Raw genomic sequence first — 19,746 nt, forward strand, 5'->3', positions numbered from 1 at the left:
TCCAAGGAAGGTAAAGCCGCAGCAAAGGCTGTGGCAGAGACTGTAGTGGGTTTAAACTGGTAAATTGAACAATTAGCTCCGGTTTGCTCATTTAAGGGGTTAAAGACTTGAAATTTGGTGTGCAATACTTTCAAAGCATTAAGACACTAGGGTGCAAATTTCGTAAAGATCGGATATTTCCTTCATAGTTTTTCAAACATTCAGAAATAAAGTGTACTCTTTTTATTATTTAAAGAGACAGTTTTGTTGCATTAATAGCCTGCCTAAGTCTGTCTAACATGTCTGTACCTTCAGATAGAATATATTCTGTGTGTATGGAGGCCAAGGTGGTTCCCCCTTTAAATGTATGTGAAAATTGTGCCATGGCGTCCAAACTAAGTAAGGACAGTACTGTCACATTTAATAAGGTTGCCCAAGATGATTCTTCAAATGAAGGTAGTGGGGATAGTTCATCATCCTCTCCTTGTGTGTCAATACCAGTTATACCCGCGCAGGCGACAACTAGTACATCTAGCGCGCCAATGCTTGTTACTATGCAACAATTAATTGCAGTAATGGATAATTCTATAGCAAATCTTTTATCCAAACTGCCAGCACTTCCCAGAAAGCGTGATTGCTCAGTTTTAAATACAGAGGATGAGCAAGTGGGCGCTGACGATAATTTATCTGTTATACCCTCACACCAGTCTGAATTGGCAGTGAGGGAGGGTCTGTCTGAAGGAGAAATTTCTGATTCAGGAAAAGTTTCTCAGCAGGCAGAACCTGATATCGTGACGTTTAAATTTAAGTTAGAACATCTCCGCGCCCTGCTTAAGGAGGTACTAACTACTCTTGACAATTGCGACTCATTGGTAATTCCAGAGAAATTGTGCAAAATGGACAAATTCCTTGAGGTCCCTGTGCACGCTTATGCTTTTCCGATACCCAAGAGGGTGGCGGACATAGTGAACAAGGAGTGGGAGAAGCCAGGTATACCTTTTGTCCCACCTCCTATATTTAAGAAAATGTTCCCCATCGTCAACCCCAGAAGGGACGCATGGCAAACAGTCCCTAAGGTTGAGGGGGCAGTTTCTACGTTGGCCAAGCGCACGACTATTCCCATTGAGGACAGTTGTACTTTCAAAGATCCTATGGATAAAAAATTGGAAAGATTGCTTAAAAAGATATTGGTTCAGCAAGGTTTCCTTCTCCAGCCAATTTCGTGCATTATTCCTGTCACAACGGCGGCGTCTTTTTGGTTCGAGGAACTAGAAAATTCGCTCAATAAGGAGACTCCATATGAGGAAGTCATGGACAGAATTCACGCATTAAAGTTGGCTAATTCCTTTATTTTAGATGCCGCTTTGCAGTTGGCAAAATTAGCGGCGAAAAATCCAGGTTTTGTAATTGTGGCGCGCATAGCGCTTTGGCTAAAATCTTGGTCGGCGGATGTGTCGTCCAAGACAAAACTGCTTAATATTCCTTTCAAAGGTAAGACCCTTTTTGGGCCAGAATTGAAGGAGATTATTTCAGACATCACTGGGGGGAAGGGCCATGCCCTCCCACAGGATAGGCCTTTCAAGGCTAAGAACAAATCTAATTTCTCCAACATAGGTGTGTCCGGTCCACGGCGTCATCCTTACTTGTGGGATATTCTCTTCCCCAACAGGAAATGGCAAAGAGCCCAGCAAAGCTGGTCACATGATCCCTCCTAGGCTCCGCCTACCCCAGTCATTCTCTTTGCCGTTGTACAGGCAACATCTCCACGGAGATGGCTTAGAGTTTTTTAGTGTTTAACTGTAGTTTTTATTATTCAATCAAGAGTTTGTTATTTTGAAATAGTGCTGGTATGTACTATTTACTCAGAAACAGAAAAGAGATGAAGATTTCTGTTTGTATGAGGAAAATGATTTTAGCAACCGTCACTAAAATCCATGGCTGTTCCACACAGGACTGTTGAGAGCAATTAACTTCAGTTGGGGGAACAGTGAGCAGTCTCTTGCTGCTTGAGGTATGACACATTCTAACAAGACGATGTAATGCTGGAAGCTGTCATTTTCCCTATGGGATCCGGTAAGCCATGTTTATTAAGATCGTAAATAAGGGCTTCACAAGGGCTTATTAAGACTGTAGACTTTTTCTGGGCTAAATCGATTCATTATTAACACATATTTAGCCTTGAGGAATCATTTAATCTGGGTATTTTGATATAATAATATCGGCAGGCACTGTTTTAGACACCTTATTCTTTAGGGGCTTTCCCAAATCATAGGCAGAGCCTCATTTTCGCGCCGGTGTTGCGCACTTGTTTTTGAGAGGCATGGCATGCAGTCGCATGTGAGAGGAGCTCTGATACTTAGAAAAGACTTTCTGAAGGCGTCATTTGGTATCGTATTCCCCTTTGGGCTTGGTTGGGTCTCAGCAAAGCAGATACCAGGGACTGTAAAGGGGTTAAAGTTCAAAACGGCTCCGGTTCCGTTATTTTAAGGGTTAAAGCTTCCAAATTTGGTGTGCAATACTTTTAAGGCTTTAAGACACTGTGGTGAAAATTTGGTGAATTTTGAACAATTCCTTCATGTTTTTTCGCAATTGCAGTAATAAAGTGTGTTCAGTTTAAAATTTAAAGTGACAGTAACGGTTTTATTTTAAAACGTTTTTTGTACTTTGTTATCAAGTTTATGCCTGTTTAACATGTCTGAACTACCAGATAGACTGTGTTCTGAATGTGGCGAAGCCAGAATTCCTATTCATTTAAATAAATGTGATTTATGTGACAATGACAATGATGCCCAAGATGATTCCTCAAGTGAGGGGAGTAAGCATGGTACTGCATCATTCCCTCCTTCGTCTACACGAGTCTTGCCCACTCAGGAGGCCCCTAGTACATCTAGCGCGCCAATACTCCTTACTATGCAACAATTAACGGCTGTAATGGATAATTCTGTCAAAAACATTTTAGCCAAAATGAACACTTATCAGCGTAAGCGCGACTGCTCTGTTTTAGATACTGAAGAGCATGACGACGCTGATAATAATGTTTCTGAAGGGCCCCTAACCCAGTCTGATGGGGCCAGGGAGGTTTTGTCTGAGGGAGAAATTACTGATTCAGGGAACATTTCTCAACAAGCTGAACCTGATGTGATTACGTTTAAATTTAAGTTGGAACATCTCCGCATTCTGCTTAAGGAGGTATTATCCACTCTGGATGATTGTGACAAGTTGGTCATCCCAGAGAAACTATGTAAAATGGACAAGTTCCTAGAGGTCCCGGGGCTCCCAGAAGCTTTTCCTATACCCAAGCGGGTGGCGGACATTGTTAATAAAGAATGGGAAAGGCCCGGTATTCCTTTCGTCCCTCCCCCCATATTTAAAAAATTGTTTCCTATGGTCGACCCCAGAAAGGACTTATGGCAGACAGTCCCCAAGGTCGAGGGAGCGGTTTCCACTTTAAACAAACGCACCACTATACCCATAGAGGATAGTTGTGCTTTCAAAGATCCTATGGATAAAAAATTAGGTTTGCTTAAAAAGATGTTTGTTCAGCAGGGTTACCTTCTACAACCAATTTCATGCATTGTCCCTGTCGCTACAGCCGCATGTTTCTGGTTCGATGAGCTGATAAAGGCGGTCGATAGTGATTCTCCTCCTTATGAGGAGATTATGGACAGAATCAATGCTCTCAAATTGGCTAATTCTTTCACCCTAGACGCCACTTTGCAATTGGCTAGGTTAGCGGCTAAGAATTCTGGGTTTGCTATTGTGGCGCGCAGAGCGCTTTGGTTGAAATCTTGGTCGGCTGATGCGTCTTCCAAGAACAAGCTACTTAACATTCCTTTCAAGGGGAAAACGCTGTTTGGCCCTGACTTGAAAGAGATTATCTCTGATATCACTGGGGGTAAGGGCCACGCCCTTCCTCAGGATCGGCCTTTCAAGGCAAAAAATAAACCTAATTTTCGTCCCTTTCGTAGAAACGGACCAGCCCAAAGTGCTACGTCCTCTAAGCAAGAGGGTAATACTTCTCAAGCCAAGCCAGCTTGGAGACCAATGCAAGGCTGGAACAAGGGAAAGCAGGCCAAGAAACCTGCCACTGCTACCAAGACAGCATGAAATGTTGGCCCCCGATCCGGGACCGGATCTGGTGGGGGGCAGACTCTCTCTCTTCGCTCAGGCTTGGGCAAGAGATGTTCTGGATCCTTGGGCGCTAGAAATAGTCTCCCAAGGTTATCTTCTGGAATTCAAGGGGCTTCCCCCAAGGGGGAGGTTCCACAGGTCTCAGTTGTCTTCAGACCACATAAAAAGACAGGCATTCTTACATTGTGTAGAAGACCTGTTAAAAATGGGAGTGATTCATCCTGTTCCATTAAGAGAACAAGGGATGGGGTTCTACTCCAATCTGTTCATAGTTCCCAAAAAAGAGGGAACGTTCAGACCAATCTTAGATCTCAAGATCTTAAACAAGTTTCTCAAGGTTCCATCGTTCAAGATGGAAACCATTCGAACTATTCTTCCTTCCATCCAGGAAGGTCAATTCATGACCACGGTGGATTTAAAGGATGCGTATCTACATATTCCTATCCACAAGGAACATCATCGGTTCCTAAGGTTCGCATTCCTGGACAAGCATTACCAGTTCGTGGCGCTTCCTTTCGGATTAGCCACTGCTCCAAGGATTTTCACAAAGGTACTAGGGTCCCTTCTAGCTGTGCTAAGACCAAGGGGCATTGCTGTAGTACCTTACTTGGACGACATTCTGATTCAAGCGTCGTCCCTTCCTCAAGCAAAGGCTCACACGGACATTGTCCTGGCCTTTCTCAGATCTCACGGATGGAAAGTGAACGTGGAAAAGAGTTCTCTATCTCCGTCAACAAGGGTTCCCTTCTTGGGAACAATAATAGACTCCTCAGAAATGAGGATTTTTCTGACAGAGGCCAGAAAAACAAAACTTCTAGACTCTTGTCGGATACTTCATTCCGTTCCTCTTCCTTCCATAGCTCAGTGCATGGAAGTGATCGGGTTGATGGTAGCGGCAATGGACATAGTTCCTTTTGCGCGCATTCATCTAAGACCATTACAACTGTGCATGCTCAGTCAGTGGAATGGGGACTATACAGACTTGTCTCCGAAGATACAAGTAAATCAGAGGACCAGAGACTCACTCCGTTGGTGGCTGTCCCTGGACAACCTGTCACAAGGGATGACATTCCGCAGACCAGAGTGGGTCATTGTCACGACCGACGCCAGTCTGATGGGCTGGGGCGCGGTCTGGGGATCCCTGAAAGCTCAGGGTCTTTGGTCTCGGGAAGAATCTCTTCTACCGATAAATATTCTGGAACTGAGAGCGATATTCAATGCTCTCACAGCTTGGCCTCAGCTAGCGAGGGCCAAGTTCATACGGTTTCAATCAGACAACATGACAACTGTTGCGTACATCAACCATCAGGGGGGAACAAGGAGTTCCCTAGCGATGGAAGAAGTGACCAAAATCATTCTATGGGCGGAGTCTCACTCCTGCCACCTGTCTGCTATCCACATCCCAGGAGTGGAAAATTGGGAAGCGGATTTTCTGAGTCGTCAGACATTGCATCCGGGGGAGTGGGAACTCCATCCGGAAATCTTTGCCCAAGTCACTCAGCTGTGGGGCATTCCAGACATGGATCTGATGGCCTCTCGTCAGAACTTCAAAGTTCCTTGCTACGGGTCCAGATCCAGGGATCCCAAGGCGGCTCTAGTGGATGCACTAGTAGCACCTTGGACCTTCAAACTAGCTTATGTGTTCCCGCCGTTTCCTCTCATCCCCAGGCTGGTAGCCAGGATCAATCAGGAGAGGGCGTCGGTGATCTTGATAGCTCCTGCGTGGCCACGCAGGACTTGGTATGCAGATCTGGTGAATATGTCATCGGCTCCACCTTGGAAGCTACCTTTGAGACGAGACCTTCTTGTTCAGGGTCCGTTCGAACATCCGAACCTGGTTTCACTCCAGCTGACTGCTTGGAGATTGAACGCTTGATCTTATCGAAGCGAGGGTTCTCAGATTCTGTTATCGATACTCTTGTTCAGGCCAGAAAGCCTGTAACTAGAAAGATTTACCACAAAATTTGGAAAAAATATATCTGTTGGTGTGAATCTAAAGGATTCCCTTGGGACAAGGTTAAGATTCCTAAGATTCTATCCTTCCTTCAAGAAGGATTGGAAAAAGGATTATCTGCAAGTTCCCTGAAGGGACAGATTTCTGCCTTGTCTGTGTTACTTCACAAAAAGCTGGCAGCTGTGCCAGATGTTCAAGCCTTTGTTCAGGCTCTGGTTAGAATTAAGCCTGTTTACAAACCTTTGACTCCTCCTTGGAGTCTCAATTTAGTTCTTTCAGTTCTTCAGGGGGTTCCGTTTGAACCCTTACATTCCGTTGATATTAAGTTATTATCTTGGAAAGTTTTGTTTTTAGTTGCAATTTCTTCTGCTAGAAGAGTTTCAGAATTATCTGCTCTGCAGTGTTCTCCTCCTTATCTGGTGTTCCATGCAGATAAGGTGGTTTTACGTACTAAACCTGGTTTTCTTCCAAAAGTTGTTTCTAACAAAAACATTAACCAGGAGATTATCGTATCTTCTCTGTGTCCGAAACCAGTTTCAAAGAAGGAACGTTTGTTGCACAATTTGGATGTTGTTCGCGCTCTAAAATTCTATTTAGATGCTACAAAGGATTTTAGACAAACATCTTCCTTGTTTGTTGTTTATTCCGGTAAAAGGAGAGGTCAAAAAGCAACTTCTACCTCTCTCTCTTTTTGGATTAAAAGCATCATCAGATTGGCTTACGAGACTGCCGGACGGCAGCCTCCCGAAAGAATCACAGCTCATTCCACTAGGGCTGTGGCTTCCACATGGGCCTTCAAGAACGAGGCTTCTGTTGATCAGATATGTAGGGCAGCGACTTGGTCTTCACTGCACACTTTTACCAAATTTTACAAGTTTGATACTTTTGCTTCTTCTGAGGCTATTTTTGGGAGAAAGGTTTTGCAAGCCGTGGTGCCTTCCATTTAGGTGACCTGATTTGCTCCCTCCCTTCATCCGTGTCCTAAAGCTTTGGTATTGGTTCCCACAAGTAAGGATGACGCCGTGGACCGGACACACCTATGTTGGAGAAAACAGAATTTATGTTTACCTGATAAATTACTTTCTCCAACGGTGTGTCCGGTCCACGGCCCGCCCTGGTTTTTTTAATCAGGTCTGATAATTTATTTTCTTTAACTACAGTCACCACGGTACCATATGGTTTCTCCTATGCAAATATTCCTCCTTAACGTCGGTCGAATGACTGGGGTAGGCGGAGCCTAGGAGGGATCATGTGACCAGCTTTGCTGGGCTCTTTGCCATTTCCTGTTGGGGAAGAGAATATCCCACAAGTAAGGATGACGCCGTGGACCGGACACACCGTTGGAGAAAGTAATTTATCAGGTAAACATAAATTCTGTTTTTCGTTCCTTTCGCAATTTCAGGAACAGACCGTCTCCTAACTCTGCAGCCTCTAGACAAGAGGGTAACTCTTCCCAGCCTAAACCAGCATGGAAACCAATGCAGGGCTGGAACAAGAGTAAACAGGCCAAGAAGCCTGCTGCTGCTACCAAGACAGCATGAAGGGGTAGCCCCCGATCCGGGACCGGATTTAGTAGGGGGCAGACTTTCTTTCTTTGCTCAGGCTTGGGAAGAGATGTTCCGGATCCCTGGGTACTAGAAATAGTCTCTCAGGGGTATCTTCTAGAGTTCAAGGATCTTCCTCCAAGGGGAAGGTTCCACATGTCTCGCTTATCTTCAGACCAGATAAAGAGACAGGCATTCTTACATTGTGTAAGAGACCTATTAAAGATGGGAGTGATACACCCAGTTCCGTCAGCGGAACAAGGTCTGGGGTTTTACTCAAACCGGTTTGTAGTTCCCAAAAAGAGGGAACTTTTAGGCCTATTCTGGATTTAAAAATTCTAAACAAATTCCTCAGAGTTCCATCATTCAAAATGGAAACTATTCGAACGATTTTACCAACAATCCAGGAGGGTCAATACATGACTACCGTGGACTTAAAGGATGCGTACCTACATATTCCTATCCACAAAGATCATCACCAGTTCCTAAGGTTCGCCTTTCTGGACAAACATTACCAGTTCGTGGCTCTTCCGTTCGGTTTATCCACTGCTCCCAGAATTTTCACAAAGGTGCTAGGATCCCTGCTAGCGGTTCTAAGACCGAGGGGCATTGCGGTGGCACCTTACTTAGACGACATCCTAATTCAAGCGTCGTCCCTTTCCAGATCAAGGGCTCATACAGACATTGTATTATCTTTTCTCAGGTCTCACGGGTGGAAGGTGAACGTAGAAAAGAGTTCCCTGTCCCCGTCTACAAGGGTTCCCTTTCTGGGAACAATAATAGATTCTGTAGAAATGAAGATCTTTCTGACAGAGGTCAGAAAATTAAAGCTTCTAAACGCTTGTCAAGTTCTTCAATCTATCCTTCAGCCTTCCATAGCTCAGTGCATGGAAGTAATAGGGCTAATGGTTGCAGCAATGGACGTGGTTCCTTTTGCTCGAATTCATCTAAGACCTTTGCAACTGTGCATGCTCAGACAGTGGAATGGGGATTATGCAGACTTGTCTCCCCAGATTCAAGTAGACAAGGTAACCAGAGACTCGCTCCGCTGGTGGTTGATTCAGGATCACCTGTCTCAGGGAATGAGTTTCCGCAGACCAGAGTGGGTCATCGTCACGACCGACGCCAGTCTCTTAGGCTGGGGTGCGGTCTGGGACTCCCTGAAAGCTCAGGGGCTATGGTCTCGGGAAGAGTCTCTGCTCCCGATAAACATTTTGGAACTGAGAGCGATATTCAATGCGCTCCTGGCCTGGCCTCACCTAGCGAAGGCCAGATTCATAAGATTTCAGTCGGACAACATGACGACTGTAGCGTATATCAATCATCAGGGGGGAACAAAGAGTTCCTTGGCGATGACAGAGGTATCCAAGATCATCAAATGGGCGGAGGATCACTCCTGCCACCTATCTGCAATCCACATCCCAGGAGTAGACAACTGGGAGGCGGATTATTTGAGTCGTCAGACTTTCCATCCGGGGGAGTGGGAACTCCACCCGTAGGTTTTTGCCCAGTTAACTCAACTATGGGGCATTCCGGATATGGATCTGATGGCGTCTCGTCAGAACTTCAAAGTTCCTCGATACGGGTCCAGATCCAGGGACCCCAGGGCGACACTAGTGGATGCATTGGTGGCGCCTTGGTCGTTCAATCTAGCTTATGTGTTTCCACCGTTCCCTCTCCTTCCCAGGCTGGTAGCCAGGATCAAACAGGAGAAAGCCTCGGTCATTCTAATAGCTCCTGCGTGGCCACGCAGGACTTGGTATGCAGACCTGGTGAATATGTCATCGGCTCCACCATGGAAGCTACCTTTGAGGCAGAATCTTCTAATACAAGGTCCATTCGAACATCCAAATCTAGTCTCTCTGCAACTGACTGCTTGGAAATTGAATGCTTGATTCTATCTAAGCGTGGGTTTTCAGATTCAGTTATAGATACTCTGGTTCAAGCCAGAAAGCCTGTGACTAGGAAGAATTACCATAAGATATGGCACAAAAATATCTGTTGGTTCGAATCCAAGGGTTTTTCTTGGAGTAAAATCAAAATTCCTAGGATTCTTTCCTTTCTCCAAGAGGGTTTGGAGAAAGGTCTTTCAGCTAGTTCTCTAAAGGGACAGATATCTGCTCTGTCTGTCTTGTTGCACAAACGTCTGGCAGCCGTGCCAGATGTACAAGCGTTTGTACAGGCGTTAGTCAGAATCAAGCCTGTTTACAGACCTATGACTCCTCCATGGAGTCTAAACTTAGTTCTTTCAGTTCTTCAAGGGGTTCCGTTTGAACCTTTGCATTCCATAGATATCAAGTTGGTATCTTGGAAAGTTCTGTTTTTAGTTGCTATTTCTTCTGCCAGAAGAGTTTCTGAATTATCTGCTTTGCAGTGTACTTCTCCCTATCTGGTATTTCATACAGATAAGGTAGTTTTACGTACCAAACCTGGTTTTCTTCCAAAGGTAGTTTCCAACAGGAATATTAACCAGGAAATAGTTGTTCCTTCTCTATGTCCGAATCCAGTTTCAAAGAAGGAACGTTTGTTACACAACCTAGATGTGGTCCGTGCTTTAAAATTCTATTTAGAAGCAACAAAGGATTTCAGACAAACATCATCTTTGTGGTTTATTCTGGTAAGAGGAGAGGGCAGAAAGCTACTGCTACCTCTTTCTTTTTGGCTTAAAAGCATCATCCGATTGGCTTATGAGACTGCCGGACGGCAGCCTCCTGAACGAATTACAGCTCATTCTACTAGAGCTGTGGCTTCCACATGGGCCTTTAAGAACGAGGCTTCTGTTGATCAGATCTGTAAGGCAGCGACTTGGTCTTCTCTGCATACTTTTGCCAAATTTTACAAATTCGATACTTATGCTTCTTCGGAGGCTGTTTTTGGGAGAAAGGTTTTGCAAGCCGTGGTACCTTCCGTTTAGGTAACCTGACTTGCTCCCTCCCTTCATCCGTGTCCTAAAGCTTTGGTATTGGTTCCCACAAGTAAGGATGAAGCCGTCGACCGGACACACCAATGTAGGAGAAAACAGAATTTATGTTTACCTGATAAATTTCTTTCTCCTACGGTGTGTCCGGTCCACGGCCCGCCCTGGCTTTTAGTCAGGTTTAAAAAAAATTTATTTCGGTACACTACAGTCACCACGGCACCCTATAGTTTCTCCTTTTTCTCCTAACCGTCGGTCGAATGACGGGGGGGGGCGGAGCCAGAGGGGGGGCTATATGGGCAGCTTTTGCTGTGCTCTCTTTGCCATTTTCTGTTAGGGAAGAGAATATTCCCACAAGTAAGGATGAAGCCGTGGACCGGACACACCGTAGGAGAAAGAAATTTATAGGTAAACATAAATTCTGTTTTTTATTCATCTCTGCACATCCCATTTGGATATATATATTTTTATGACCTTTGTATTTTTATTTTTATATATATATATATATATATATATATATATATATATATATATATATATATATCATCATCATCATCACGTGGCGCCTCTTACAGGTACCTGTTTGGCTTTGGTTGCCATCTGTGTACAGTTTGTCTAGAATTGCCTAAAACCTAGACAGCAGATGATTTCCCTTTCATGTTTAATGTTTGCTTTGGTATGAATGAAAATGGTGCACTGTAAAAAGATGGTAAACCCAAGTGTATAACAAATGCTAGGATTTACCATCACTAAAAATAAACATGAGTTTCTCTCATCGTTTTGTAAAAAAACAATGTTAAACTCACCCTATCTGTAAAGAGAGTAGATAGCAAACTCAGTGCCTCCGGCTGCCCACGGCACTACGCTTTCTTCAATGAGGTCACCTTTCCACCTCTAGACCAATAGCCGTGCGTGTCAACTGACATCCTAGCACAGCTAGAGGTGTAAACATCACCTCATTGGAGAAAGCGATGTGCCATTGGCGGCCGGAGGCGCTGTTAGTGATATGCTTTCTTTACAGATAAGGGTGAGTTTAACATTGTTTTTTACAAAACAATGAGAGAAACTCATGTTTATTTTTAGTGATGGTAAATCCTAGCTTGGATTTGTGGACCCATGACTTTAAGGTCCACATTTTCTCATTTTAATGAAAGTAGGTGTTTGGAAAATTACTACTGTTTGAGCTGTGTTTTTATCATTTACAATTCAAAATGAAATTCGGGAAATTTTGCTAATTACATCTTTTCTGACTTAGGTGGGGAGCTTCATTTTCTCCAAATTGGAGGAGCTAGTGATGATCTTGACGAAACGGATATCCTTGTTGATGGAACCCTATCAAAAGCCACAGAACAATTAATGGAAGGTGTTAAACCTTTGTCTAACCCGTCCAGTCCTGGAATCACAGGTAATATCATCCTAAAATATTATAAATTTAAATTTTAAGAGCATATTTAAGAGTGTTTTTCTTTCCCTATGTTTAATTAATCTCTTAATTGTACTTTAAGGCATCTTTTAGAATTAGTACCTACTTTGTTAATGCCATTATGTGGAAAGTAGCAAAGATAATTAAACAAATAAAAAACAATATAAAGTTTAAGTGACACTGAACCCAAATTTTTTCTTTCATGATTCAGATAGAGCATGCAATGTTAAGCAACTTTCCAATTTACTCCTATTATCAATTTTTCTTCGTTCTCTTGCTAACTTTATTTAAAAAAGGCATCTAAGCTATTTTTTGGTTCAGACCCTGGACAGCACTTGTTTATTGGTGCGTTAATTTATCCATCAATCAGCAAGAACAACCCAGGTTGTTCACCAAAAATGGCCCGGCATCTAAACTTACATTCTTTATTTTTCAAATAAAGATACCAAGAGAATGAAGAAAATGTTATAATAGGAGTAAAACGTTGCTTAAAATTGCATGCTCTTTCTGAATCTCAAAAGACATTTTTTGGGATCAGTTGCCCTTTAAGTAGCCATGGCGAATTTTGTAAAATAAAATTATTTGTGGAAGTAGCATTTAAATTTTGGCATCAGGGTTTGTGCATCTTTTGTACTGTTGGGTTACTTAGGTCATATGAACAGATGCCAACCCAATTTTACAATTGTTCTTTTTTCCCCTTTTCTTCTAGGTGTGGATCTGTTGGTGGAGCAGCTTTTCTCTATAGAAATGTTGACCTGTTTAGTAGAACTTACTCGTTTTGAGACTCTTATACCAAGGTTTTCTGCTACCGTTCCGCCATGCTGGGTTGAAGTTCAGCAAGAGCAGCAGCAAAGGCGTCATCCTCAGCACTTACACCAGCAGCACCACGGTGACGCAGCACAGCATACGCGTACATGGAAACTTCAGAATGATAGGTATGAAAAAAACAGTGCTTTATAAAGGCACACACTTCAAAGTGACAGCAACTAATTGGCACAAGCATCCAGTTTAATAATTTGTAAACACTCACAGTAGCACAGCACTTCTGTCAGGTGCAAGCCAATATAAAGGTGCTGTATATCTTTGCAATCAACAATATCACAGACGGCAGCACCTTCCAACGGATAAAAAGTCTTTATTTTGTCATACCAGGATTACAAAAGGGTTTTGTACCCGAAACGTCACAATTTTTGCAATCCTGGTATGACAAAATAAAGACTTTTTATCCGTTGGAAGGTGCTGCCATCTGTGATACAGTTTAATAATATGATCATTAATCTCATATTTCCATTCATATTTGATAACTGTCTTACCAGAAATGCTTTCATACAATAATAAACAAAAATAAAAAGGATCAATGTTCTTTTTTAGTGATCAAAAGTTTGAAAGTTGTCTACAGCCTCCTATATTCTTGTAGTTCAAGGAATGCCAGCATGTAAAGGCAAACACTGGATTGTAGGGTACTGTAGTATAATAGTCAGCAAAAGCATTACCTAGCGGTAAGAGGCCTTTAACCAGCAACTATGAAGAAATAACTATGGTTTAGTTCCCACCTTGGGAGTAGCCTCTTTTAGCCCACATGTGTCTTTCACAGAAGAGATTTTTCCTCTATTGTATTGGTTCCTCATTGACAGTCTGCCTGAAATTCCAGGGCATACCCATCTCAGCGAAAAATAAGATGTGTACCTTCCCTCTGAAAAAAAGCTATTTTTGTTTAGTATATTGGTTAAACACTAAAATGTTCTGTGGCTTTTTACTTCTATAAGTTTGTTACTCTAAAAATGATTTTCTTTGATAATTAACACATGTCAAACTCAGGTAGATTACAGTGCAATGGGAGAGGCAAGTTTTCTTGTGTAGCATCCTCTTTCTATATTTATACCTTTGTTATAATGCCTATAAATGAAACCTTGTTCATATTACTTAAAGGGAAGCCAGTTTGTTAGTTTATATATATATATAATTATATTTAGTTATATTTAAGAGATGATTTGAGAGATTATTTTGGAGTGGGCGTACAACTAGTTTAAAGGGTGTTCCTTCAGCTGCTTGTAATACAATTAACTCGTATCGGAGTACATTGTTCCTTTAAACCTTTTCATGGAAACATGTAGATTTAATGTGGTGGTGGTGTTGCTCTTTCATATGCATGACACAACATTTTTTACTTCAATGTCTCTTTGATGTTGAATAGTAAAACTACAAATTAGAAGGGATTGAATGAGAAGTCCCAAAATGCAACTAGTCTAAGATGATCGCTCACACTTTATAAGCATTTAATAACAGGCGATAAGAGGTGATATTTTTATTGTCTTTTAATATGGATATAATTGTTCTTTATATATAAATATATATCTTTTTTTTCAGCGCTAGTTGGGATGAACATGTATTTGAACTTGTCTTACCAAAAGCCTGCATGGTGGGTCATGTGGACTTCAAGTTCCTACTGAATTCAAACATCACAAACATTCCACAAATTCAAGTGACTTTGCTGAAAAATAAGGCTCCTGGCTTGGCAAAGGTTAATGGTAAGAGCTCTGTGATTTAGTAAGTTTAATGTCCTTGTAAATACATTTTTCAGACATAAACTGAGATATACTTGTAACACTGCTGGCATTTGTCTGCTGTAGAACTTAAACCCTGGGTGGATCCAGAAAGACTATATTTCTTTTTTTGATGTAGCCATAGACACAGTGAACAATATTTGCCACGATTGGTCCAACCTTTGAATATTTTTTTCTTTTAGTGTAGCCAGTACAAAGGGACATTAAACACTAAATACATTTCATGCACTTCCATCTGATTGTGGGTGCCGCCATTTTGGAACTTAGGTTTCAATGCAGGTATCTGAAGCAGAGTTGCTGTACATCTGCAGAAACGTCTGTGAAAGCTAGATTTCAACATGGCGCCACCCATTATTAAAGGGAAGTGGGGAATAAAATGTATTTAAAGAAACACTGCTGACCTATCGTAAAAATTAAGACATTGCAACAGCAGAAAATAAACTTTCTATGGTATAGAAATTGTGTTGTATTATACCGTATTGTTAAAAAGGGACAATAAACATAAAACATTGTATTGTTTAAAAGTATAGATATGCCCATTATTTACCATTCCCCAGTTTTGCATCACAAACAGTTATTACTTTTTACCTCTGTGATTACCTTGTATCTAAGCTTCTGCAGACAGCCTCCTTATCTCAGATCCTTTGACAGGCTTACATTTCAGGCAATTAGTGCTGACTTTAAAATAACTCCATGGGCTGAGCACAATGTTACCTATATTGCGCACATGAACTAACACCCTCTAGCTGTGAAAAACTGTCAAATGCATTCAGATTGGAGGCGGCCTTCAAGGTCTTAGAAATTAGCATATGAGCCTACCTAGGTTTAGCTTTCAATTAAGAATACCAAGAGAACAAAGCAAATTTGATGATAAAAGTAAATTGGAAAGTTGTTTAAAATGACATGTTCTATCTAAATCATGAAGGTTTAATTTTGACTTTACTGTCCCTATAATTAAAGGGATAGTATAGTCAGAATGAAACTTTTATGAATCAGATAGAGGATGCAATTTTAAGCAATTTTCTAATTTACTCCTATTATCAATTTTTCTTCGTTCTCTTGATATCTTTATTTTCAAAAGCTGGAATGTAAGCTTAGAAGCCAGCCTATTTTTGGTTCAGCACCTGGATAGCGCTTGCTGATTAGTGTCTAAATGTAGCAATCCAATCACCAAGCGCTACCCAGGTTCTGAACCAAAAATGGGCTGACTCCTAGACTTTCCAGCTCTTTTAAATAAAGATACCAAGAGAACAAAGAAAAATTGATATTGGGAGTAAATTAGAAAGTTGCTTAAAATTGCATGTTCTGTCTGAATCATGGGTTGTTTATTTTTGACTAGACTATCCCTTTAAGTGTCACTTCCCTTACTCATAATCCCCAGTCATTGTCTTTGCCTCTGTCAATAGAGGATGTGTGAAGATGGTGTCTGAAGATATCTAATATTTATTTCATGTAATTGGCAAGAGTCCATGAGCTAGTGACATATGGGATATACAATCCTACCAGGAGGGGCAAAGTTTCCCAAACCTCAAAATGCCTATAAATACACCCCTCACCACACCCACAATTCAGTTTTACAAACTTTGCCTCCTATGGAGGTGGTGAAGTAAGTTTGTGCTAAGATTTCTACGTTGATATGTGCTTCTCAGCATTTTTGAAGCCCGATTCCTCTGAGTACAGCGAATGTCAGAAGGAAGTGAAGGGAGTATCACTTATTGAATACAATGATTTCCCTAACGGGGGTCTATTTCATGGGTTCTCTGTTATCGGCCGTAGAGATTCATCTCCTACCTCCCTTTTCAGATCGACGATATACTCTCAATTTACCATTACCTCTACTGATAACTGTTTCAGTACTGGTTTGGCTATCTGCTATATGTGGATGGGTGTCTTTTGGTAAGTATGTTTTTTATTACTTAAGATACCTCAGCTATGATTTGGCACTTTATGCATTTATATAAAGTTCTGAATATATGTATTGCACTTATATTTGCCATGAGTCAGGTTCATGTATTTCCTTCTGCAGACTGTCAGTTTCATATTTGGGTAATTATAAACATCTTTTAAATATTTTTTTTTCCCTGCAAGCAAGGATTGGGGTCTAGCTGAGTCCATGTCAATCTCTTTAGTAAGAGTAGTGGTGGCTTTTAGCAGTTAGAAGGGGTTGAGGTGGCCTTTACTTATAACATTTGCTACCCCTGTGTAGAAAGCCAGGGTTGGTTACTCTGATCTTTCTTTTACTACAGGTCCCTGACAGGCAGTGGAGTACCGGTCACACCTTAGTAGCTTTCATTTGCCCTACAGCTGGATCCACAGGTAAGTGCTTTGGCCTTCTAGGTACTGAAGGACAGCACTTAGAGTTTAACTCTCTAAGTGGACATATTTTGGGATTCTGATATCCTTTTAAGACTAAGGATACATTTGGGGGCAACTTTCCTGATTATGGAGGAGCAAGTGGCATCCTAATTCAGTCAATTTACAGGCACTTTAGAAATGAGTCTTTGAGAGACTTCAGGAAGTGTTTTAATAATAACGTTTCTCTTAATCACTTGGCAAGAGGTCCTTTTTATATTTGGCTTATCTTTATTTTCTTTATAAATGGGAAAGATTCCACAGCTGCATTCATTACTTTTGGGAATTCAGAATCTGGCCGCCAGGAGGAGGCAAAGACACCCCAGCCAAAGGCTTAAATACTCCTCCCACTCCCCTCATCCTCCAGTCATTCTTTGCCTTTCGTCCCACGAGGTTGGCAGAGAAGTGTCAGAAGTTTACAATTAAGTCTCTTATGGAGGGTAGTGCTCTTCAGCATGGGACTGGAGTTTTAAAGGGATACTAACCACACGTTTTTTCTTTCATGATTCAGATAGAGCATGCAATTCTAAGCAACTTTCTAAATTATTCCTATTATCAATTCTTCTTTGTTCTCATGTTATCTTGATTTGAAAAAGCAGTAATAAAAGGTTAGGAGCCGGCCCATTTTTTAGTTCAGCACCTTGGTAGAGCTGCTGATTGGTTTGCTACATTTAGCCACAAATCAGCAAGTGCTACCTATGTGCTGAACAAAAAATGGTCTGGCTCTAAAGCTCACAGTACTGCTTTTTCAAATCAAGATAGCATAAGAACAAAGAAAAGTTGATAATAGGAGTAAATTAGAAAGGTGCTTAAAATCTCATGCTCTATCTGAATCATGAAAGAAAAAAATTGGGTTTAATATCCCTTTAAGTAGTCCTGTCAGCCTCTCGGTGAGCTTGGATGAAAGTTAGAGTCCGGAGATGCAGGGAAAGTCTTTCTGCTTTAACAGCTCCATAAGCAATCGGCGTTGACCAGTTTCGATGCCTGCTTTCTTATCTTAAGTCCATGGCAGAGGCGATGCTACTATCTGTTGCACTTAAAGAGCCGTGTTCCTGTTCCACGGCGTGGATTCCGGTAAGATCATTTCATTTTACTTTCTTCATGATTGTATTGTACTACAAGTGTTTTCCCGAGAGGCTACCACCTTGTGGGACTAACTATACTTAGGGTCTCAGTGAGGCTCCTTTTGTATCTTGGAATCAAGTGTTAATATCTCCTGAGGGGGTTATTGAACAGGGGGGGTCTTTAATCATGCTTATGTGTAGTGTTACTTAGGCTCATAGCTTGTGGAACATAACGGCCTTGAAAGTGACGTGGCCTTTGCTGTCAGGTGTGCTTTTTTTTGGACTGTATGGCTTACCTTGTGACCGGGTGTGCTCACGTTTTTGACTCTCCGGTTCCGCATTCCTGACTGTGGCGACGGAAAAATTCTGGTCTGCTGGTGTCTGGTGCATATGAGGTGGTGAGTGCCCCAGCCATTGTGGATATAAGGTGCCGTTTAGATTTTTTCAAATTCGGTCCATTTTTTTGTATTCATATCTCAGTTATGGAGGACTCTGATGTTGAGATTGAAGTAGTGTCTGATTCAGATTATATTTATTGCGAAGAATACGAATTGGCCCATATGACACATCAGTCAGTTATGTTCCGTAGGCCGTTTTAGAGGGCTCGATTCCTCAGGATCGGGGAATCAAGGGGCCGCTGAGCCATGATGACATGTTTTGGCATTGTTGGAGGATCCCATCCTTAATTGATATAGGAGTTATCAGTCTTCTACTTCGAAAAGCACACAGAATTAAATATAAGGGGATGAAGTAATCTTCTTATAGTCTGATCATTGAGTATCCTTTCCAGTCTGAGGTTGGACGAGCAGCGTTCCGTTGGGCTGGTCCTGTGGGTGTGTCTGTTCTCCTTGGGCGAAAACCTACAGGTTGCCTTTTCTTTTATTTAATCCGGTGGGGATGACTTTTATTTGATTTAAAGAGCTCATGTTTTGTTTTATATTCCTTCTGGAATCTATACTCGCAATTGGAATTGTCTTTCTGGGCTTGTTCTTTATGGAACTCTTCCTTCGGGTTGAGTTCTCTGAACTTTGTCCATTTTCTCCTTAGCAGTTGAGGCCGCCTTATGGGAGGGCCTTGCGGTCTTTCCTACTCTGGGAGTTAGTCGGTTATTATTAAGCATTATAGGCTATGTTGTATCCTTATCCTGGCTCCGTCTAGGGGTTGTTTCCAGGGGTTTTGATTAGGGGTTAGCTCCATGGTTTCACTACCTGCATCCCGCTGTGGGTGCGGGCACTCTTTCTTCATGACCTTATCTGGCATTCCTTTTCCGGAATTTTATGATCCTATAGCCGGTTCGGGAGATCTAGTTTTCCAGGGAACATATATCTTACGGTCTCGCTAGTTGACCTTCTAGCAGCTTGGCCAGGAGTTCTGTGAGCTCAGGCTCCTCAGGGCCTGCCTTGCTCTTGAACTGGGTTTGCTTCCCTCTTGGGAAGTTCCCTTTTCATATTCCTCAGTGGCGCCTGGATGTTTTTCATTCGGCTCAGACTATCGCTTTGGCCTTGTGAGTGTGTGCGCTGTTTTGCCTTTCTTAAGGAGGTGAAGTTTTTCTCTCTCTGGAGGATGGTTGTCCAGAGAGTGGTCCACTTTCTCGGATTGTTCTGTTCCGTCTGGGGTTTTGCAGTCTTCAAGTTAGATCTTATAGTTACGCTTGTCTCTGTGGGGTTCTCCTTGGGAGTACCTGGGGATGTGCTTTGTGGAGACTGCCATAGAGTGTCGGGCTAGTTATCATAGGGCTTGTCTTTTTCAACCTGTCTCTATTGGGTCCTCATTGGGAGTACCTGTTTGTAGGTGCTTCTTTAAGGCTCCCGAGCTCTG

General features: G+C 42.1%; 1 protein-coding gene across 7 annotated transcripts in view; it reads left to right on the forward strand.

Annotated features, from left to right (window-relative positions):
* The window catches only part of BIRC6 (baculoviral IAP repeat containing 6), an 854,588-nt gene that overhangs the window by 148,349 nt on the left and 686,493 nt on the right, over window positions 1-19,746 (forward strand). For all 7 annotated transcript variants that reach the window (XM_053711846.1, XM_053711848.1, XM_053711852.1 and 4 more), the window contains exons 11-13: window positions 11,781-11,930; window positions 12,658-12,883; window positions 14,316-14,476. In XM_053711846.1, coding sequence (XP_053567821.1) covers window positions 11,781-11,930; window positions 12,658-12,883; window positions 14,316-14,476 — 537 coding nt within the window. The remainder of the gene's footprint in view (window positions 1-11,780; window positions 11,931-12,657; window positions 12,884-14,315; window positions 14,477-19,746) is intronic.

Source organism: Bombina bombina, chromosome 4 (assembly GCF_027579735.1).
Source record: "Bombina bombina isolate aBomBom1 chromosome 4, aBomBom1.pri, whole genome shotgun sequence".
NCBI lineage: Eukaryota > Metazoa > Chordata > Amphibia > Anura > Bombinatoridae > Bombina > Bombina bombina.